Source organism: Cottoperca gobio, chromosome 15, assembly GCF_900634415.1.
Source record: "Cottoperca gobio chromosome 15, fCotGob3.1, whole genome shotgun sequence".
NCBI lineage: Eukaryota > Metazoa > Chordata > Actinopteri > Perciformes > Bovichtidae > Cottoperca > Cottoperca gobio.
The window spans coordinates 18,721,825-18,739,104 of NC_041369.1; the positions used below are offsets into that span (position 1 = coordinate 18,721,825).

The 17,280-nt window shown below is 43.9% G+C and overlaps 1 protein-coding gene across 4 annotated transcripts; it reads right to left on the reverse strand.

The window, feature by feature from the left end:
• Nucleotides 1-4,378: 4,378 nt before the first annotated feature.
• Nucleotides 4,379-14,788, reverse strand: zbtb18 (zinc finger and BTB domain containing 18). 4 transcript variants are annotated; one of them, XM_029449910.1, is made up of 3 exons: nucleotides 14,336-14,788; nucleotides 12,167-12,318; nucleotides 4,379-9,292 (listed from the first exon to the last, which is right to left on the reverse strand). In XM_029449910.1, the coding sequence occupies exons 2-3, from the start codon at nucleotides 12,180-12,182 to the stop codon at nucleotides 7,584-7,586; spliced, it is 1,725 nt and encodes a 574-aa protein (XP_029305770.1). In that variant the 5' UTR covers nucleotides 12,183-12,318; nucleotides 14,336-14,788; the 3' UTR covers nucleotides 4,379-7,583. The 4 variants fall into 4 exon arrangements, with proteins under 4 accessions (XP_029305770.1, XP_029305771.1, XP_029305772.1 ...); XM_029449911.1 differs by lacking the exon at nucleotides 12,167-12,318; XM_029449912.1 differs by lacking the exons at nucleotides 12,167-12,318; nucleotides 14,336-14,788 and adding an exon at nucleotides 12,035-12,161.
• Between the last annotated feature and the right edge of the window lie 2,492 nt (nucleotides 14,789-17,280).

The window sequence follows — 17,280 nt, forward strand, 5'->3', positions numbered from 1 at the left end:
GGAGAGGTTGGCAACATAGGGTGAGAGAACACACACAATACACACACTCAATACACACCGTAACTGCACGCGTACATGCGTGTGCGCCAGAGAACTCTTCTCATGCACACTCTCTGCTGTCAGGAGTGTTTTCGATGTCAAGAAAGCGTCGACCATCTGATAAATAGACAAATAGATGGCGCAGCGGACATGTTTCGACATATTGTTTGCATAAATGTATTTTCTGCTCTTGCAATCAATTTTGTGCGTTGGCGAGCTAAGATAATAGTTCAACATGCTGAGTATACTTCAAGCTTTCAGGACTTAACAAAGTTGTCCTGTGGTAAAACTCGAGATCATCTTTGCAAAATTGTCGTATCATATTGCACAAGTAATCCACACACTGATTTGTATTCATATTTGTTGTTAGTAGAGCTTTGAGTGAACATGAAATGGTACCATATCAAACTGTACAGTATCATAACGCATCGCATCGACATTCAACACCTTGTTTATGCTACATTTACAGTTTGTTTCATTTAGGACAGATATGAGATGAAATCTTAGTTTTTCTTATTTCGATAAGCGTGTCACGTGTCACGTGTCACGTGTCACGTTGGTTATGACAGAATCAAATCAACGTCTTTTTGTTCAAGTGTTCAAGACGAGATGATACTTTTCATAAACTTTAAAGTGACATGCTACCCAAAAACTTCTCTAAACAGGTCAGGAAAACCTTTTGTGTTTCGCATCAAAGTTTGAAATCATAAACGTCCATCAAGAGAAAGGTTATTATAAACTGACGGATGGATGTAAGACACATACTGCTCCGTATTTTTCAGATTTGAAAATGTATTGCGTCTTGACGGCGCTGTGACACTGTGAATTTTGTGATTTGTTACACTAGCAATGGTAAGATAAGGCACACAGTTTATGATGCTAATAGGGGTATGAGCTATTACCCAGAATCCACTGTGTGTGTGGGTCTCTTTCATCAGCTCTCCACTGTTTTTCAGCGGGAGGACAGACATGGCGGGGAGAATGAACTTGACTCTTCCACAACACCACAGCTGGCTGACTGCTCGCTTGTCGTGTGTGTATCTGTGTGTGTGTGTGTGTGTGTGTGTGTGTCTGTGTGTGTGTGTGTGTGTGTGTACATGTGTACAGCTCAGCATGAAGGTGCAGCAGATGTCGGGCAAACACATCTCACACAAACACACATACAGTATCACCGTTAACATCTACACAGCAGACAGCGGAGTTGCTGACATTATAGGACCCCTCCCTGCGTGACCCCCGCCAGGTCACCATGGCGATGATAAAGTGCTGAGTCGTGCACATGTGTCCCAGTGCCAGCAGTTTCCAACAACACCCCGAACACGCCCTGGTAATGCCCCTTATCTGGCACATACACACACAGCTGGGACAGGATGCCATGAAAAGAGGTTTCATTTCTTTCTGCAGGGCATTATTGTTTCTTTAACCTTAAATCCAGTTAACTTGTCTGTTTATCGCATCCTCTTCAAGTGAATCCTTTTGGTTGAAAGATTTATGCCTCTTCATCTCATTCGCTCTTGTTTCTTTCTCTACGTCTCTCTCTCTGTCACTGTTATGTTGAGAGTTCATGGCTGCTCTCCTTCCATACAAGAATCACACAAAGGACAAGTACTGTTTAATCCCATCGTAGCCCAACCCCAAAGACAGACCAGCTGGAGGCCTTTTTGTGTGTGTGTGTGTGTGTGTGTGTGTGTGTGTGTGTGTGTGTGTGTGTGTGTGTGTGTGTGTGTGTGTGTGTGTGTGTGTGTTAAACCGGATTTTTGTGCATGTGCGCTCTTGCAAGTGTGTAAATTGCTGAATGACACTCTTATCTGAGTTTTTCTTTTGAGTGTACGTTGATATATAGATATATATGTGTGTGTGTGTGTGTGTGTGTGTGTGTGTGTGTGTACGTGTAGGGGGGGGGGTGAGAAGAGGGGGGGGGGTTATGGGTAAGTCGTATTTGGGGCCCCCCTCTCACAGAGACACAGAGATATTCAAGTTCGAGTTGCGTGGCCTTTTGTTTTCAGGAGGGGGAGGAGGGTGCAGTGGATGGCTGGATGGCTGGACGGATGGATGGCTTGCTGGGACACTGTGCCCCCTGATTTTCCCAAAAAAAATATCCCCCCTTTGCCTCCCCCCTCCAGCCCTCCCTTCCCAGCCAGTGTAGTGCCACTGTATTGTCTGCTTGCAGGCGGGCCGCTTGTTGCTTGCCTTCTGTCCTGCTGTGCTGAGTGCCTGACAAAGGGGCTCTTTTAAATATGCAGACAATCCTCGATCACTTGCACACAGACACACACAGACACACACACGCACACACGCACACACACACTTGTCCCCGCTTTCCTCTTTCTCTCTCCGTCAATTCTTCCACGGCTAGACCTGGCCTGGGAGTGTTTCCTTTTTTCATGGAGAATCAACAAGTCCCAGACATGAAAAGGATACAGAAGGCTTTCCTCCCCGTCAGTATGAGCTTTGAATGAATGCTGTTAGCGTTGCTTTGTGGAGCGGCCGTCTTGTCGAGGTTAAAAGCCGGAATCCTGTTTGTTGTGGTCTTTGTGACCAAGCTTTGTTCTTACTGTACATTTGACCAGCGACATTTTTCATGCACAAAAAAAATCCATAGGCTACTGTGAAGTTAGGTGCAACAAAAAAACCTCTATCTTTTCCACGCCTACACAAAAAGAAGCTGTACACATAAACGTTTGTTTCCGGTACTCATTAAAAACTGAGCTGATGAAATGGAGCGAGCTGTTTTGAGAGTCGCTACAAAAGTTATGGCGCTTGTTTTCTCAGCCAAACCTGCAGATGTCGGTTTAAAGCCACGAGATGGAAACTGGTTTGGAAATATGGCGCAACAGCCAAACATCAGGACGCTTGGAGTCCACATGACTCTCTTCTCTTTATCTCCCCCCCAGCCCTTTCCTCCCTCTCCTGATACGGGAGCCCTCCTTGGCAGCTTGGCAGAGAGGCCGCTCCCTCACGCGAAGCAGCAGAGTGCAGGGGCCCGGGCCCCACAGACAGGAGCCCAAGCTGGTCTCAGCCTCCCAACATGTTGAGCTGGCCTGCCTTGGGCACAGCCAAATGGTTCTGCAGCTGCCCCTTTGTCCCCTTTCCTTAAGTAAACAAAGGACAGAAACAAATTAATGACCTACATTCACAGCAAACCTCGCACGGCCTCCTCGCAGGGAGAGAGAGCGAGCAGTTGTCTATAAGCAGATGTTCACTTACAACACTGCAGATTGCAATTAATGATCACCAAGCAGCGCATAACCAAAGGGTAGGGTGTCTGTTGATCTTCAGCAGTTATTATAATGTCTGCGGTCTGCCTGAAACCACGATCGAAAGCCTCGCTGAGAGCGGGTACCTCAACAAGACTTTTTGGAATAGTTTGAACTTTTTAATTGAAGAAATTAACTCCCAAAACTGTAACTTATAATAAGATGAATATATTTGTACATAATTGATCGCCTTCGAATATGATATAAATCCAAATTAACATAAGTTGTTACTGATGTTACCGTTTGAACTCCGCCCGAAATGGACAACTAACTGAACTCATTTGACCACTTGTAAGTTTCTTAAACCAATACGAGGCATTCATCAGACAATGTCATAAAGATTAGGCGTGAGCTTATCGCGTGAGTGTGCGTCAGGGCTTACTGAAGAGACCATCTGGGGCCTAATGAACGCTGCTCCTTGGCCTCTGAGTGCAGGGGCTTTTAAAGCATCTGGAAGAATAGGTTTACTGAGCAGCAATACATTAGCTAAAGCTGATTTCTTTACTGGAAAACTGTACTTGAGGAGCTTTGGATCGAGGTTGTGTGTGTGTGCACGCGTGTCTGTGTGTGTGTGTGTGTTGCAGGGGGGTGAATCTCAACAAGCTGCTTCACATTTTCTTCTCATATACAGCCTACACCTCAACCAGTGCAGCAGATATATCAGGAGATGTGCAGGCACGCGAAAGCACACAGTGAGTTCTCACACACACACACACACACACACTGTTCAGGCCATCATGCTCACACACAAACATGTACACATCTTCCACCCACATTGCAAGTCACTGAGGAACAGGATGTCAAAACCTTCTGCAACCTGTAACTTTGTGTGCACGTGTGAGCTGCGAATAAGCCCAACGTTTCTGAATCTAAACTAAAAATGTGTTTAAAAAAGGATGTTGAATTTGAATATTAAGTTATGTTTCCGATTTTAATGGCAGTAAAGAAACTGTGAGGTAAAACTCAGCATCAACATGAGCCGTAACACGAGTTATTGCTAGTAAGATGACACATGATTACATAAAGACGAGCCGTGACTGCTTTTATTTTGTCGGAAGAAAAAACAGAACTTTACACAAAAGTTGAATTTCAAGATTCTTATAATTTATTGCAGTTTGCACACAATTTAAAAATGTCAACAACAGCACACCAAAAAATTACAAAACTAAACACAATTAGAATTTACTCCCCTTGAGAAAAAAAAATCAACCCAACTATGATTGTCAAAGCTAAAAATGACTAAATCTGAAAAAGGAACATAAAAGAAAAAGCAAAGAAAATTTTTCATCTCAAGAGGGAGCAAATATATCTGAATCAAAATCTGCTTGTTTTTTTCCCCAGACAGTGATTGTCCTTTTTCAAAACAGACTCAGTCACTTCACGCCCATCCCACCCTCCCCCCTTCCATAAACGGTCTGTCTATGACATTAGAACATTTTATTTTTTAGAACTCCCCCCCTTTGTTTTCAAGTAAGCACAGCAAAAGATGGAGATGTTTCGTCGGGGTGGTTACTTCACAGCGTCTTGAAGCGGTTGTCATCGCTCCCACAACTCCACCCCACGTTCACACTTTAAAAATTAAAGATTTTTTAAAAACAGCCCGGACTACAGCAGTTTAAGGCGGTCAAGTACAACCAGAGGAACAAAACAAAAACAAAAAAACAGCAGTAATGATGAAAACAACAGCAGGATGGAGTGAGCCCATATGCAGTGAAGAAATAACGTTTTGAGAAGAATTAGACAATGCGGTGCAAACTGTCGCAATGTCACCCACACTGTTGCCTTGGCAAAGCCTGTAGGTGCCACCAGATGACAGGGCAACACATACAACCACCCCACCCACCACATGCACATCACTGGGGGCGTGCACACACACACACACACACACACACACACACACACACACACACACACATCTGAGTGTAAATGTAGAGCGTTCACTTCTTAGTATCTCTGTATTAAATGTTTTTGGATTGTATAAACGCTTGACCATTCCTTTGAAATTCTAACCAAAACAATTTGAGATACAGAGGTTGAAAAGAAACCTATAAATTATTATTAAACTGATGTAGCCCTCAACTTAAACATTCACATACACAAAATGAGTTTTCCCAATCACATGATCAAAATATAATAAGACATCTTTTTTTCTGAATAATTTCAAATTCAATAAATTCCATGAATTTATGATTCAAACAACAATTTCCCAAATGCTCTACAGTATCAAATACTTCCACAGCATCGGACATGTTCTTTTAATAAAGGCATCTTTTCAGCAAAGAAATCTGATTTTATGTCTTTTAGCTTAAAAAGGTGCATTCAGGCATGCCAATTCTCTCAAAGGTTTCAAAGTAAGAATTATGTTTTAAGAGGAAAACACACACGAGCACACATACACGCACGTCTTATCACATTCACGTCACTGTGTCCAATGTGGGTTATTGTACGGAATCGGCACGGCCCCCGCTCATCTCAGTACAAAGATATCTGACCCTTCAACTTTCAGCAGGACAGCTCAGTTTCTCCTTTTCGTTTCTCCCCGTTATTCTTCACGCTTTAGCCGAGCCAGAGCCACATAACTGCACTCAACAGACCTGAAGTAAGTGCCCAATGAGCAGAAATAATTAAGACATGGCTTTACCACGTCTCGAGCTGGAGACAGGACGGAGACATTAGAGGTGGAAAACAAACATACAGCAGTGAAGAAATTGAACGCCTGAGGAGGAGCAGGAGGAGGAAGTGCTGGGTGGACGTAGATCTTCAGTAGGTTAAATTGACTGGTAATTACCAAGCCACACGCTCACACACACACACACACACACACACACACACACACACACACACGCAGCAGAGAGATCAGTGCATATACACACAGGCTTAAAAATGCTTCATCATATCGCTTCAACACCCGACGGAAACACATTCGGTAACATTCTTCTACGAGCCCAGCGACAGACCTACGACGAGTAGAAAACAATCCAACTTTTCACGGTCAAAAGTGTTATGTTCAAACACACAACACCCCCCCCACCCCCACCCCCAACCCCACCTACCGATGCAAAAACCACAACTTAAAAGGTTTAAGACAAAATCAAATTTTCATGCATTTTTTCCATAATATTCAGTTTTTCAACAGACTGCACCCTGGAGTAGTATTCACAAAGAAAAGAAAATGAAAGCCTGTTGTCAAATATTTGATCAATTACAATGTGTACAGTAATACAGCAAATTCACATTTGTATTTTAAAATATACAGGTTTGGACGTCATGCAACAACAGCAGGTCCCATTACAAAAAAAGTAACAAAATAATAATAATAGTAATAATAATCATTAATTTAAAAAAAAAAATTAAACGGATTTAAATTCTAAAACTATAGCAGAACAATTTACAACAACCTTAAATTAAATACCTTTTCAACAAGAGATGTTTTAAAGACTGCCAGCTATATTTAAGAAAAAAATTCTATTAATAACAATAATAATAATTATAATAATTTGTAAAGGTCTTTCCATTTTTAGAAAATACTTCAAATTGATTGGAAGTGAAAAAAAGAGGCTGTGCATTGCATGAGTGCCATCAGTTAGTCTGTCAGTCAGCCAGCTTTACCCTGAACACACAACACCAAAGAGCTTAACGAGAGAAGCGGGGAGCGCTTCGCCAACGACACCTCCATGCCAGTAGAAAATAAAATTAATACACACAAAACACACTCATACACACTCACGCACGTCAGGTGAAATTTTTGCCAGAGTAGTGCAGTATCACACACACACACTTCTTCAAACTGTGTGTGTGGTGATCACAGTACCCGTTTAGTGTATTGTAATGCTTTTTCACTTCAGTGTGTTCGACCTGAACTCCTGTAGTGGCGTTTGCGGTCTGTGGATCTGGGGCCGATACGCTGGCCAGCGTCGGAGTGTTTTGTCTGAGATGAAACACAAACGGAGTGAAAACTCTTCGAGAAGGCGAGACATTGTCAGTGGGACCCTTGTCCTTAGACGCAATGAAAACCACCAAACAGAACTTACGGCAAATAAAAATAAGAGTTCAGAATAAAATAAAATAAAAACAAAATTACCCCAAACAGCAACAACAAAAAACTCAGTAGTAACATTTTCATGTGCTATTAAAGTGCAATTGAATGAGATTTTGCGACACACAAGAACATGACTCACTTGAACCCCAAATATCAGACTTTGCCTTCTCCCTTTCACCTCCCCATGCCTCTCTGCCCTTCTTTCACTCTCCGCTCTCTTTCCCTTTATCATACCCAGCAGTCTGTTTCTACTTCCACAGTTCCTGGGAGCTGTCCTCAATCGCCCAATCCCTGACATTAGGCAGTGCCAGCGGTTCGCTCTTCACTGACAGCGAGTTGACCAGTTCGCAATGGAACTTGCGGATGTGTCGGTAGAGGTCCCCGGACTGCGTGAAGCGCCGTTCGCACCACTTGCAAGCGTGCGGCTTCTCACGTGTGTGCACCACTGCGTGGCGGCTGAGGTTGTGTGAGTATTGGAAGCTCTTGCCGCAGGTGGTGCAGGTGTAGGGTTTCTCACCGGAGTGTGTCCGCTCGTGGCGCTTCAGCGTGTACATGCAGGAGAAGGTCTTGCTGCAGATGGTGCAGGTGGGCACGTTGACGTCTCCAGCGGGCTTGGAGCGGATGCCCTCCTGCTCCCTGAAGTGGGAGCTGAGGTGAAGCTGGAGGATGTGCGGGGAGGGGAATACCTTGTTACATAGCGGGCACATGAAGATCTGGGTGTGTTGAGCTGACAGCATGTTGGAGACGTAGGGCAGCAGGGAACTATCCATGCTGGCCACCTCGGCCTGGGCGCGCTCATTGTCACCCCCAAGTATGTCCTCGTCGTCTGCTGTGGCCGAAGGCTTCTCGTCCCGCTCCGAGGCCAGGGAGGCCTCTCGCAGAGCGGACAGGTGCGCTTCCAGGCCGAGCCGCCGCTGGGCCGACAGTGGCCCGCCGACCCCGTGGTGGGTCAGGCCCCCGTTGGTGATGGGAACCGTCGCCTTGGTGATGCCGCTGTGCTCCATGTCATATTCCCCACCTCCCAGTTCCTCATCCTCGTCCGAAGCCACACCCCTCTCCACCTTCACCCTCACAGCCAATGGACTTTGGAGGCTGTCTGGTGTAGCTGCCCCGCTGTAATAGGACTGGTGGTGGTTACTGTGGATGCTACCGGAAATCGGCTTGACTGACAGGTCCAGGACGCAGTCAGCCGCATCATTCGACACCCTCCTGCCCCTTTGCCCTCCACGAGAGCTCACGGAGCGGTGGGACCGCTGTGAGAGGGATCCAGTGGAGCTGGTGGGGCTGCCGGCCGGGGAGAGCCGCTTTCCTCCCTCCCTCAACCCTTCCCCACCCTGCAGCTCCACCTCGCCCTGACCTGGGCTGGTTGTAGCCATGGCTGGTGTCCCTGTTCTGTCTGCAGATGGCAGCCGCAGCCACAGTGGTCCTGCCTCGGCCTTCACCTCCTCCTCTTCATCACTGTGCAGCAGGTCGGCAGTAGCAGGCCGGCCTGTCGAACCATCTGATAGACTGTCGGCCTTATCGGAGCAGCTGGACCCACCATCCTCTTCTCTGCGCGTGCTGTCTGCCTCCGTCGGGGACTTCTGCTTCAAACGTTTCTTACACACCTTGACAATGTCATACATGTGCAAGTAGCTGGCCGCTGCCAGCACATCCTCTACGGGAAGGTCCTGGAACTGCAGCTTGCCCTCATACATGAACTCCAGGAGCAGGGAAAAAGCCGGGGCTGTGACAATGTCGTTGTTGAGGTGCACCACGTCTCTCTTGTCCAGCTGGTCCTTGTAGAAGAGGTGAAAGTACATGCTGCAGGAGGCCAACACGGCACGGTGGGCCCGGAACTGGGCATCTCCCACCAGCACCGTGGAGTCACACAGGAAGCCCTGGTTCCGCTGCTCGCTTAGACACTGAAGTAAATGTCTGCTGTGGTCTGGGAACTCCATCTTGCCGTCCTCATAACCTGCAGCCACACAGAGACACAGAGGCAGAGTCAACGTTAGACACATGTGATAAAGATCCGTGATGTCACAAATGTACACCTAATGATAAGTTTTGCAAGTTTTTAATTAAGTGTTGTATTTTCAATTAAATATATTAGTTTTTTTTAAGTGTTGAATATTTGTTCAGTGACGGTAATTAACCAAGAAATTTAAAGAGAAAAGCAAAAACCTAAAAAAGCCCATTTAAATTCAAAGACGACAGAAATAGAGATTTTAAAAAGATGATATCTTCATTTCATTTTTAAAAAGGAAATATGTGATAAGATACAATTTAAGTTCCATGTAGAGATCGAGGCTGTGTTCATATCATCACTTCACGCTATTTTTGCAAACAAAATTATTTTAAATGAGGTCAATTAAAAATATTTAAAAAACAGACGCAAGAAAGACGAGACAAATGCCAAACACACAGATGGTATGTGATGCTCAAGTCAATCTACAGAGGAGAGGACGAGCGGGCGAAAAGACACACGCCAGGATGAGAACAGGGAGACAGAGAAGTAAAAAAGGAAATTAAAACAGGCAGCAAAGATACCACATATTTTAAATATATTTGTATATTTTATGTATCCTTGGTAATGATCTATGCGCAGCCATGATTTTTTTTTTTTTTTTTACTCACAATCACAACAACAGAAATATTTCTTCCCAAATTCAAACGCCACGCAGGTAACTGTAAAGTCATGCACACATTCGTTCGTACAGCGATGCCAAATGTTGACGTTATTTCCATAATTATTTACTCTAAAATAAATAAAAAAGAAGAAAATTTGATAATTAGAATTAAAAAATAAAAAGAATAATTAGTAATTAAAGAATAATCACTAATTCAGTTTTTACCCCCAGACAGACTTAATCTCAGGTAAACCAGCAGCGACAGACTCTTCTCCTCTGTCTCTCCGCTCCCTCTCTCTGCATCTCTCTAACTCCTCTGCCTGCACTCCTGGATTGTCGCTGCTCCTACGCTGGTTATTTTTATTAACCCACTTTGGCCTGGCCTGGCACAGCCCTTTTTAGGTAACCGGCTTTCAGCTGCACACTGTCCTCACGTATACACACACACAAACACACACTTAGTACCAGCCTACCTACCAACCACCTCCACAGGCTAAGTCGAACTGGCCAATTGAAATAGCACTGTTGAAAACAAAACAGCTTGTCCCTTGTTTAACCTGCGAGCGCCGGCTTTACGTGTAAGATTAGAAGAGGGGAGGGAAAGAAAGACTGAAAACTTGCAGCAATGCTCTTCAGGTGTCCTTAAAAAAAAAAGTCTGTAGAATTGATCTAGTTGATTAAATAAATGAACAACTAAATATCAGATGACAGACGGCGATAACGAGACTGAAATCTGTAAAATCATTAAGTCCCACCTGTTAACCAAGTCGATTTGTCCTGCCTGAGAAAATACATTGGTCCCGCTCTGCACTGTGTTAACCAAAGCAGTTAAATCACCTCATTTGAATGAAGCTAAACCAAGAATGTCACTGTGTGTGTGAGACTGTGTGTGTGTGTGTGTGTGTCCTGTATATGCGTGTGTGCTCGCCCTCCGGCTCGTTTAGAATGCTTTTAATGAGGGGGCTTACGGGGACAAGGGTGTACCACCTACCACCTCCACCCCATCCCCCCTCTGTCCAGCCAAACCCCTCTGCCACCTCCTCCTTCCACACACCGTCCCTCACCCCTTACCATCCGAATCTTACGAGAAAAACCCTGCACATCCGCCCCATAGTAGAAATTACCCTCTTCCTCAACTCCCCCCCCACCACCACCCAGAAGAGAAGATTTACAATACAATCACTGTAAGTGCCCTGCTCGTCACAGCATCAATCCTAATCCTTAAAGATGGCTAAAAATAAAGACGGCGGTGGGGAGGGAGCCGTCAGCGGAGGCTCAGGAGGGCAGCAGCCCGTCACCCGACAAGCCCGGCCCGGCCAGTTAGCTCAGGCAGGGGTCTGACAGAGACACACAGAGGGGCAGGGAGGGAGAGAGGGTGAGAGAGGCTGGGACGGCCAGGGAGGGAGGCTTACCCACATCTGATCCAGCTGACGGGGGCCATATGGCAGCTGCTAGCCAGATAAAGAGATTAAGACTAGGAGGGAGTGCGATTACAGCTGTCTAGCCAATTCAGGCAGCTCAAATCTGCAACTTCTAAATTAGTCTCCTCTACTCCAGCCGACAGGAGGGGAAAAAAGACCGCACATGCTTTCAAGTAATTTTACAGCGAGTTAGATTTAACTGAAAGAAAAAAAACAGATTTGATGATTAGGATTAAATAGAAGCTGATTTTATGTTTTGCTTAAAGTTTGACATTTTTTGTTCTTTTAATAACAAAAATAATTTGTTTATTTTTACTTGCTCGATTTTAACTAATTAAAAAAAAGACTGAATTTAATTTTTTTAAATTAAAATGTAAAAAAAACATTACTTTTAATTATGATTTCACTTTTTTTTTTTTACTATTAGAATAAATGAAATGGCTTGAAACAAGAAGCAAGCGTGATTTAAAATAATGTGTCAGTTGCTTTCAATTAATAAGCATCTGCACAAAATGCCTGACAACGCAAACACGAAAAACAAATCGCAAAAACAATAGCTGAGTTTTAAATGCAGCTCTCTGGACCACAAACTAAAAACACAGCAGAGAGTTCCCGGACTGCAATTACACCTCAGACAGGCAGCACCAACACGAGTTTACTACTCACCAGTAGCTTCACACAGCGCGCTCACACTGGTTTGACACACCGGAGATCCCCACAACAAAACCAAATAACTACTCCAGACTCTGCTGCTCTATTCACTCTGCCTCACACACACATGCACACACAAAACAATACCTGCAGCAGTATGCATCAACTTGATTAACTCCACTGTAGCAGAATAGCTTGGCTCTCTGGCTGGGAATGGCTTTGTATCTCTCTCTCTCTCTCTTTCTTTCTTGCTCTTTCTCTTCCTCGCTTGCTCTCTCTCTCTTCCTCGCTCGCTCTCTCTGAATCAATGAGTGGGTAGAAGAGGAGAGAAGAGGAAGAAGAAGAAGAAGAGGGAGGCAGGCAAAAAAAAAAACACGCTGTTCAAACTGCGAGGGACAGATGCAAAGTGGAGGAGATGTTGGAGGGGGAACGAGATACCACCTCCCTCCTCCTCCTCCTCCTCCTCCTCCTCCTCCTAACTGGCGCTGATCGGCAGCCACAAACACACACACACACACACACACACACACACACACAGCACTAACTCTCCCAGGCTGCCGCTGAGACTCACAATAAAGGACTGGGGAGGGGTGGAGGCGGTGGAGGGATGGAGGAGGAGGAGGTGGGGTGGATGGCAGCCTGTCAGCTGCTCTGACATCATCCTCAGATGGAGATGCTACCTCCAGCTGTGCTCTTTCTACAGCCATATGCTGCCTCCTCTACACTCCTGCCACCAGACTCCTCTTTCATTCTACCAACACCAACACCACACAACTTTGTCTCTCGTTCTCCCCCTTTTCTCTCTCTCTCTCTCTGGGAAAAAAAAAAAAACACGGGTCTACTAAATGCAGTGGGATGATGATTTGGTTTATGGAAAACAGAAAAGAGTTAACATGCAACCACAACTGCCCACAGCGACCACAACTACAAAGGAAATGGAAAGTTTACAGAATATATATCCAGATGTTCCGAGTAAAAAGTTGTTTCTAATTTCTTAATCCTTCAGTCTTTCTCTCCATACCTCTGTCTCCTTCCAATAACCATAAACAAAAGGCCAAACACAGCACATTTGAAACTGACAGACGCACGCAGCTGATATTGTTTTCCACTTATTTACGGTTCAGCGCCGCTGCCTCGTCTTGTATTCATTCATTCACTCATTCATTCATCCATCTATCTCTGTATTCACCCACCCAGAACAAGTCATAAAGAACCTAATGAGAGCCTAAACAAAAAAAAGGTATACGAGCCTTTAATAAGCCGGGGAGAAACTTATTACAACTGCTTTATTTCGCTTTCGTTTTGAAGAAGTTTGCGTGTGAATTTAATAAATGCAGGTATAGAAACAAATCTACTTTTATTTTTATTTTCAATTTCATTTTGTTTCTGAATCTCACAATAAACCTTTCAGTAAAGTTGAATACAGCATACATATCCTATATTATAATACTGTCGCCTACTGATATCACACGATTTAAAAAAAAAAGACACATTTGCACGCACATAAATGTTGAGCTAAATAATATACAATAATGCACGTGCATTTCTGCATTACATAAGCGAACTTTTCCTTGAAGTTTTCCAATAAACCTACAGTTTATTCACAACAAATATTATTCTTGTAAACATTTGATCGACTCCAATATGTCCAATCTTTAATGAGCTTATGTTTAAAATAAAAACCGGCTCTCCTTACACAGTCTGAAACATTACATGATCCGATTTAAACTTTAATTAACTTCAGTAATGCTGATGCACTCTTTCACTACTTTGACTTATTCTAACACCGTGACAGCGCAATATTCAACACTTGGGACACACACACACACACACACACACACAAGTCTACAATGAGTTTGTTATAAATGACTCTAACACACACACACACACAACTTAATTTAAAAAAAGCATGTCAACCCACGACTGTTTGTTGAGCTTGCGAGGAAATTAGCATAAAAAAAGTCAAAAGAAATGTTTGGCAGTGCTGTGAGAAACAAAGTAACAATGTTAGCAGAAGACATAAGAGACACAGAAAGATACAGAGACACACACTGACCCACGCAGCTAGCTATAGCCGGATCATGGCTAACAAAAGTAAAGCGAAGAAGCTACAATGTAGCGATATGTACAGTTGTGAAGGCCCCGGTGCTATGACAACAGCTGCTATAACACCGAGGAGGGAGAGCTAACATAGCAACTATTAGTGCGAGGAGACAACACAGTAATGCTAAGGAAAGCTACTTTTTCCCCCCCCCCCCCGTAACCCACCCTCTCCTGAGCCTCCTTTAATCGGACTCCGGTAATAAGAGCACTTACAGACAACACGGTCCGACGTCTTCCTCCGTCAAATCCTCCTTGTTTTTTCCCTTCGGAGACAAAACTAGATTGACTTTGGACTAATTTCCATAACAGGCAGCCGAGGCGAGCGAGCGAGGCGGAGGGACGGGGAGTCTACCACTCTGCGGCGGCCAGATGTTTCCGAGCTGTTGCTGCTCAACTCGGGCTGGGAGAAGGAGGCGAGTTGACTGGCACGGCGCGGAAGCCAATGGAGCCGGCGAGGAGGAAAGTGAAGGCAAATTGGAAGCGGCCCTCTGACAGAGGAGAGGGAGGGATATGTCTTCTTCTCTCGTCGGCGTAGGTTGACACCAGGCAGCAACAACAGCAGCAGCACACACTGAGAGAAAGCAAGGAGAAGAAGAAGCTGGGCCAAACCAACTGGTTCTGCGAGTCAGTGAGGCGGACTGGCGCAGCGGAGAGAGTGGAGAGCGGCGCGGTGCGGCTTGGGTACTGTAGTCAAGCCGGAGCAGGGGGGGGGGGGGGGTGGTGGTGGTGGAGGCGGAGCTGATGTGAGCAGGTGCACCACCTTGACAGCAGGAATAAAAAACCTAATGGTTAATAGTTAACATTGCATTGTTGTTGTAATACTAATAACTGCTTTGAGTTTGATTATTATGTGACACAAAACAGGTGCACCCCTTCCAAAGTACATTTACACAAGTACTGTTACTTTATACTCCACTACACAAGGGGGACATATATAGGCTACGTTTTACTCCACTACATTTATTTGATAAGTATAGTTAGTTTGCAGATTCAGAATATTAAAACTATTATAAAAATATGCTATATTATTATATCTTAAGTTACACAATATTGTATAAAATCATTGAAATTAGCTGCACCTTTACAAACTGCACCTTTAAAGTGATATGTAAATGAACATATCAATGATTATAATGCAAGACTATAATGTCAATGTTGATGCTTTTGTACTTTTATTTACGTATAATGTTGACTGCAAGACTTTAAAAGTAAAATAAAAAGTCTTCTTTGAATGTGTAAAAAGAAGGGAAATTAGGCCTCTGATGAATACAACAGGTTATAAGTACCAGTATTACCCCCGACATGACTGAGACTTTTCTAAAAAGCTTATTGCTCGCTGTGCCTTGCTGTAGAAATACCAAGGCTTAGTGTGGCAAGGCCTGTTTAACCTGTACGTTTCAGTTTACTATAAACAGGTTGCGTCATGTTTACACACTGGACTGGTCTGTTCCTTCAGTGACAGCTAAGTGTTGAAAAGAAAATCGAATTTTCTCATATATCTGCCTGAAAGTTAGATTTTTTTTTATGCCTGTTGTTTACAGTGTGAAGTGCTGCACAGCCGCAGACATTTGGGTTGTATGTTTCCTGCATGACATCCACGAGAACAGCAAATCTAGGGCGCAGAGCAGTCCAGAAAAAAGGCAAACTGTCTCACAGTTTTGAAGAAAGGTATGTTCAAGTGCTAAAATCATGGTGGAGTTAAATTAAAGGGCTCCCAGAAACACAATGAACAAGTTAATTGTGTTATAACGAGCTTAGATTGTAAATCAATCTGATAATTCATTGGAGCGGCAGTCATAAATAAACCAAATAAAAGTTTATTACACTTAAAAATGACTGCCAATCAGAGTTTTACTCTGCTGCTGTAAAATCCTATTTAACAATTTTTTTTAAAATCCTTTAAAATGTGGGTCACTGAGACAAAAACCTTAATCAAACGTCTGTCATGGGAGCCTTGACATGAAAAAGTTTGGGCAGCTCTCGTTGCCTGAGTGAGTCTGAATCCCCTAAACCTGTCCCAGTAAACTAATTGGCGTTACTAATAGATGGCTGGATGAACTGCAGCCCTGTGTGGTAATGAATTCACACGATCCGGTGTCATAGCTGAAGGACTTGTTAAAATGCAAATGAATGATGACCCTGTTATGTGTCTATCAATTTGGGGATCCACGTTACCAGCGCATTACAATGAGCCCCTTGTTCACGCACGAAAATACAATTAGGCCCACGGGCAGCAACAGTTCAACGTGAGGCCGGTAAGGAAAATTGCATTTAAAGACAGAATTTCAAAAACTATTAGCTAATTTGAGCAATAGAGGTAAAGTAGTCCAACAATCTTTGAGGAAAATTGCGAAATTAATATTAGGCTCCTTTGCTAATTTTCTCCCCGTGTGTAGGAAGATGTGATGTGTGTAAGACTCATCGAGCTGTCAGACAGTCTCGTTTGGGGCGCCTATGTATAGAGGATACTGCAAAGAGAAAGAAGCACAACCCATAGCCTTGAACGCATTGAAATCTGTTATGTGTGTGTGTGTGTGTGTGTGTGTGTGTGTGTGTGTGTGTGTGTGTGTGTGTGTGTGAATGCCTCGAGAGATTCCTGTGCAATTTTCTAAACTTCTTCCACCGCTCTAGTGTTCCCCTCTCTGATCCACATATTGTCTTGCCACTGACAGATGCCAGAATACAGCCTTGTGTGTGTGTGTGTGTGTGTGTGTGTGTGTGTGTGTGTGTGTGTCTTATATGCGAGCCAAATAAGCAGTGCCAGCCTGATGTTTGAAATGTACCCTGTACTATTATTTCATCCTCCCTACAGTTGAACTAAAGACAAGGCAGAAGGTAAGCAACACATTACCAATATGCAAAGCAGAGCTTGTATTTACTCGTCCACTGCAAAAACACGTTCCTGTCGAGGTTTAGTTCCTTTTTCTACTTAAAACCAAGAGGATATTAAATGCACACATCCACAAATAGTCTCATATATTTAGAGCAAATCAATCAAACCTTCCTCCGATCTTCAGACTTCTGTCACCTTTAAAAATTAATCATACAGTACGAATTTAAGAAAGTTAAATAGAGCCTAACTAATTTGTGTGTTGTTTCGGTGTAAATACAGCATTGCATTTAACTGATGTTCTACTTGCCACCTCTGGAGGTCGCTG